Source organism: Puma concolor, chromosome C2 (assembly GCF_028749965.1).
Source record: "Puma concolor isolate L17-30 chromosome C2, mPumCon1.1.hap2, whole genome shotgun sequence".
Taxonomy (NCBI): Eukaryota; Metazoa; Chordata; class Mammalia; order Carnivora; family Felidae; genus Puma; species Puma concolor.
This window is the reverse complement of record NC_141675.1, coordinates 94,379,861-94,385,860: the sequence shown is the minus strand read 5'-3', so window position 1 is coordinate 94,385,860 and position 6,000 is coordinate 94,379,861. Positions and strand designations below refer to the sequence as shown.

General features: G+C 41.9%; 1 protein-coding gene across 2 annotated transcripts in view; it reads left to right on the top strand.

The window, feature by feature from the left end:
- The first annotated feature begins 431 nt into the window (after positions 1–431).
- The window catches only part of POGLUT1 (protein O-glucosyltransferase 1), a 29,973-nt gene continuing 24,404 nt past the window's right edge, over positions 432–6,000 (top strand). The window contains exons 1-3 of one of the 2 annotated variants that reach the window (XM_086675350.1): positions 432–583; positions 1,385–1,475; positions 2,587–2,730. In XM_086675350.1, coding sequence (XP_086531476.1) covers positions 499–583; positions 1,385–1,475; positions 2,587–2,730 — 320 coding nt within the window. In that variant the 5' untranslated portion in view covers positions 432–498. Of the gene's footprint in view, positions 584–709; positions 849–1,384; positions 1,476–2,586; positions 2,731–6,000 lie in introns of those variants that run through there. The other variant, XM_086675351.1, reaches the window with a different exon arrangement.

Genomic DNA, 6,000 nt, shown 5'->3' with positions numbered 1-6,000 from the left:
GCTGTGGGCAAGAAACAGCCTCTCTGATCTTCAGTTTTCTGGCTGCAGAGAATAAGGTGTTTTAAATATGCTACAGAATGTAAGGAATTACCATTATTAGACTTATTTTCCCAGGGGATGCCATTTATTCACTCTCTCCTGGGCTTCGATTGTATGAGAAAAAGTGAGGAAGAGAGAAAGGGAGAGAAAGATACATTTTGAAACTTTCACTACACCCGGCGACATGAAGCAGCTGCTAACTATACAGCTTGGCTCGGAACAAACGAGGCGGGACTATGCACACGCCTCCACCACAGCACTCGACTCAAGTGCCAGAGCGGTGCTCCCTAAGAAACTCTGCCGCACGCCGGGACTTGGGGGCGGGGAGGCGGAGTGGTGCGCGGCCATCTCTGTGCGGGGCGGCCCTCCGCCCACGTGGTGCGGCACCCACGGCCATCTTTGTGTGGGGCCGTGCTTCCGCCGGCGCCGCGGCTGGGACTCTGCAGTGGGCTGCGGGTGATGGAGCGGTGGGCGCGCCAGCAGCTCCTGCTGTGGCTGCTGTTGCTATTACTGCCCCCAGTGCTGGGCCGCCAGAAGGAGTCAGGTGGGCTCCGGGCGGGGCCGAGCCTGCCGCTGAGGCTCGGGGTCTGGCGCGGTCCAGAGGTGCTTTCCCGCCCCCCCCCCCCCCCCCGCCCCGGTTCCCTGAGACGGCCGGAGGCCGGCTGATGCTGTGGCCGCTGGAGCGCTTAACTGGGCAGAGGGCACGGGGGCGCCTTGGAGCGGAGAGTGAGAACTTCTGGGTGTCTGGCGCTGCTTCTACTGCCCAGGACCCTGGAGAGTAACCTGTTTTTCGGAATTAGGATAGCGAGGTAGAGAGGGAGTTCTCCTGTTCACTTACAGCCAGTGTCGCCCGCGCTTGGCTACACTGTTCCTCCCTGAAACACACTGGGAAATAATTCATCTCTCTCTCTCTCTCTCTCTCTCTCTCTCTCTCTCTCTCTCTCTCTCTCTCTCTGCGTGTGTGTGTGTGTGTGTGTGGTTCTTAGTGAATTGACGGAGAGATGAAGGGAGAATTAATTAATGTATTTGGCTTTTAATTAATCCTCTTTATAGGGTTCACTTTGATTAGTAAAAGGTGAGAATACGTGTTCCCAGTTTATTCATAGCTATCTGAGTGCCAGGCGTTGAGCTTGGACATTTTCCAATTTCTTGGACACCTGACAGCCCAGGTAGAGGAGCAGACTTGACATGAGTGCTGGAGAGTTATAGAATGAATCCTTCCTGGCGTTTCCTTTTCACCAGTGGAATGGGAAGGGGTGTCAGAAGTTGGTTCGGCATGCCTGCCGGTAGCAAATGAGAATGATCAGGATATTTTGTTAACTTTCATTTACTTCACTTCTTGAAGGTTCAAAATGGAAAGTATTTATTGACCAAATTAACAGGTCTTTGGAGAATTATGAACCATGTTCAAGTCAAAACTGCAGCTGCTACCATGGGTGAGTTCTTTTCTTTGATGTGTCTTTGAGAGTTTAGTACTTGTCACAAGAATTCCCCTAATATCCCCAAGAGACCTGGATTACAGTAATCAGAGAGCCAAGTACGCCTTGATAAAAGGCAACGTTCCTGTGGTGGGTTTCCTATTTCTAGGGAACAAAAAGGCCCTGGGATAGGAGAAGCCCAGGTGGTCTCAGCAATGCTACTTACTCCTTGGAGTTAGCACACATAGTTGTCTGTGTTCCCCATTGGACTGAAAGCTTCTTGAGGTCAAGGCCAATGTCTTACTCGGTGTTGCATCCCTGGTGCTGGCCCTCAATAAGTACTCAATAAATATTGTCGGAGGAATGAACATATTTATAAATGAGGCTAATCATCAAGTTTCCTGTTGGTTTTTTTTAAAGTGTAAAAATTATGGCTGAGAGGGTAGTATGGTAGACAGATTACTTTAAAAGCAGTCTTTGGTTCTAGTCACAGATTTCCCACTAATTATCTCTGTGGCAAGTCACTTAACTTCTCTGGGTGTCAGATTCCTCATCAGCTAAAAAAAATAGGGTCCTTTAGCTCCTTGTTTTGTTATTCTATGACTCCTCAAAAAATTAACCTGATGCTTATGATACTTATTAAAATCTATGTATTGAACTTTAAAAGGGATACAAAATACTGTACTTTCCGGTCACTGCTGTCAGGCTGCTAGAGTATGTGTGGTGAATGGGTGCCAGACAGAACAAGGCAGCCAGTCTGAGACCAAGGGCATCAGACAGTGTCAGACTGTAAGGCATAAATCCTATGTTCTGCAGGATTTGGAGAAGGGGAGGTCAGTGGGACTTCAGTCACTGGGAGGACACAGGTGTTGTGTGCCTATTAAAGGTGAATGTGCATCAAGTAAGGAAGGGGCGATCCGGCTCCAGAGAGGAAGAAGAGAAATTGACTTGCTTTCTCCTCTTTGTTGTTTTGCTTTAGGTTACCTACGGAAAGGTTGCTCATTCCTGTCCTCCATTCTTTCCCTGGCTTACTGTATTTTCTAATACTAAACCTAAACCCATAGATAGGAAGTAGGTGGAATGGTACCACTTTTTGACCTGCTGTCCTTGACGATTCACATTCTTTCAGTGTCATAGAAGAGGATCTAACTCCTTTTCGAGGAGGTATCTCCAGGAAGATGATGGCAGAGGTAGTCAGACGGAAACTGGGGACCCACTATCAGATTATTAAGAACAGATTATACAGAGAAAATGACTGCATGTTCCCCTCGAGGTAAGAGCTATGAGGTAAATATATCTTCTGACCTTCTTATATATGGGCTTATTTGATACTGTTCTTAGAGAGGAGTTAATTAGAGGGCCCCACAGGTGAATCTCTCCTCATATTTCAGAGGGACTGCAAAATAGTGACAAACTCTTCCTGCCTGAGGATTTTTCTTTCCAACTCCTGCCCCCCTTTCTCCTATATTAAAGTCTGTCTCCTCTCTCTTCTTGAGGCTTGGGCACAATCACTGGTTGTACTGGCTATGGTTCTACCCTTCTCATCATCCACCAGATATGGATGCTGCAGGGCACAGGCTGATGAGACCTAGCAGGATTGAGCTGGGCTGAAGAAGGAGAAGGATTGAGTGTTTTTCATGGGTCAAGTATTGTTCTAGATACTGAGTATTTGAAGAAAGGTGGTGGAAAGTCAAGAATAACTGAGGCTGCAGATTACACAGGCTACACTAGCCAGGAATTCAGGTGTGGTGCTTGAGGTAACATATCAGTGGGCTGAGGGCTGGGGATGAGCAGGGAGGGTCATGGACTAAGCCTGGAAGTTGGACTTAGGTAGCATTACATGTTTATACAACAAATAAGAAACCTCCCTTTTAGGAGTCTTTTTTTTTTTTTAACTCAAATCTTTATAAAATTACAAAGTACAAAAATCAGAGGCCATGGTATTCTCAGCCTAAGATCTTTCTAAACAATCTCTATTCTGTCATTAAAAGGAAAGTATATGAGCAGTATTGCAAATAACGTGCATCCATGTGGACATAAGGAATTATTCTTAATAACAACTTTATTACAAATTACTGCATTTTAATTGTCAAAAATATGTAAAAACAACAACAAAAAAGAAAATAAAGATCACTTAAAATCCCATTACAGTGAAGTAATCACAATTACACTTTTGTTATCAAGTGTTAGGGGTAAATAAACTGGTAATGGGGAAAATTATTGAAGTATTTTAAACAGACATTTGTTTCAACTTTACAAATTATGAGTATAGAAGAATTTCTAATTTCTACAAATGAGAAAGAAAATATGAATATAGACATTATTAGACTTTGAAGGCTTAACTAATGTTTAATAGTTAGATGAGCAATTTCCAAATGAAATAAAATACTCTCAAAGTTTCTGAAAGGCACATACCTCTCATTCCAGACCTCAGAACATTTTGGTAAGAATCATGAGCTGTTAGAAATGTTCCTAAGGGAGCATAGGACCTTTCATTGACAATAAAATAGTTATATTTCTAATGCATGGAAAGTTCCCTGCCTCAACTACATACACCACTAAGAAAAGAGAGTTGGGCAAAGAAGAAACAAAATGAAATATTCAGAACCAGTGTCCTTAATGAAATGGATACAGTTGAATAATATCTTTGATTCCCATCTAGCCAAAAACAGTATCTTTCTAGGTCTGGATAATTTTAAATCACCCAGTTGGAGAAGCCCAGATTGCATTTAAAAAACTTTATTGTGAACAAAGTAAAATATAAACTCAGCATTTCAAGGATGAGCTGAGAGATTTTGCTGAGGAACCAGAGCACCATCTAATTAAATGACTGGAGACATGTCATTTCAAAGATTGAGAATAATGATATTTTTAAAATAATAGTTTTAGTGAAGTGTGGCTGATATAAGCTGCACATATTTATTTTTTTCTATAATTTATTTATTTTTTTATAATTTACATTCAAGTTAGCACATGGTACAACAATGATTTCAGGAGTAGATTCCTTAAACCCCTTACCCATTTAGCCCATCCCCCCTCCCACAACCCCTCCAGCAACCCTCTGTTCTCTATATTTAAGAGTCTCTTATGTTTTATTCCCCTCCCTGTTTTATACTATTTTTGCTTCCCTTTCTTTATGTTCATCTGTTTTGTATCTTAAAGTCCTCATATGAGTGAAGTCATATGATATTTATCTGACTAATTTCACTTACCCTCTATTTCCAACCACATAGTTGCAAATGGCAAGATTTCATTCTTTTTGATTGCCGAGTAATACTCTGTTGTATATATATACCATATCTTCTTTATCCATTCATCCATCAGTGGACATTTGGGCTCTTTCCATACTTTGGCTATTGTTGATAGTGTTGCTATAAACATTGGGGTGCATGTGTCCCTTCGAAACAGCATACCTGTATCCCTTGGATAAATACCTAGTACTGTAGTTCCTGGGTTGTAGGGTAGTTCTAGTTTTAATTTTTTGAGGAACCTCCATACTGTTTTCCAGAGTGGCTGCACCAGTTTGCATTCCCAGCAACAGTGCAAAAGAGATCCTCTTTCTCCACATCCTTGCCAACATCTGTTGTTGCCTGAGTTGTTAATGTTAGCCATTCTGACAGGTGTGAGGTGGTATTTCATTGTGGTTTTGATTTGTATTTCTCAGATGATGAGTGATGTTGAGCATTTTTTCATGTGTCGGTTGGCCATCTGGATGTCTTCTTTGGAGAAGGGTCTATTCATGTCTTTTGCCCATTTCTTCACTGGATTATTTGTTTTTTGGGTGTTGGGTTTGGTAAGTTCTTTATGGATTTTGGATACTAACCCTTTATCTGATGTGTCATTTGCAAATATCTTCTCCCATTCTGTCAGTTGCCTTTTAGTTTTGCTGATTGTTTCCTTCACTGTGCAGAAGGTTTTTATTTTGATGAGGTCCCAATAGTTTATTTTTGCTTTGGTTTCCCTAAACTGCACATATTTAAAGTATACAACTTGGTAAGTTTTTTGTGTTCATTATCTTTTTAAAAAATTAATTTTTAGGGGCGCCTGGGTGGCTCAGTCGGTTAAGCGGCCGACTTCGGCTCAGGTCACGATCTCGCGGTCCGTGAGTTCGAGCCCCGCATCGGGCTCTGTGCTGACAGCTCAGAGCCTGGAGCCTGTTTCAGATTCTGTGTCTCCCTCTCTCTGACCCTCCCCCGTTCATGCTCTGTCTCTCTCTGTCTCAAAAATAAATAAACGTTAAAAAAAAAAAATTAAAAAAAAATTAATTTTTAATTGAAGTATAGTTGACATACAATATTATATTAGTTTCAAGTGTACAACATAGTGATTCAACATGTATATTCATCGTAAAATGCTTACCATAATATATGTAGGTACCACCTGTCACCATACAATGTTATTACAATATTACTGACTATATTCCCTATGCTATACTTTTCATCAACTGTACTTTATTGAAGTACAGTTGACACACAATGTTACGTTAGTAACAGGTGAATAACATAGTGATTCTGGACAATTCTATATGCTATGCTATGCTTGC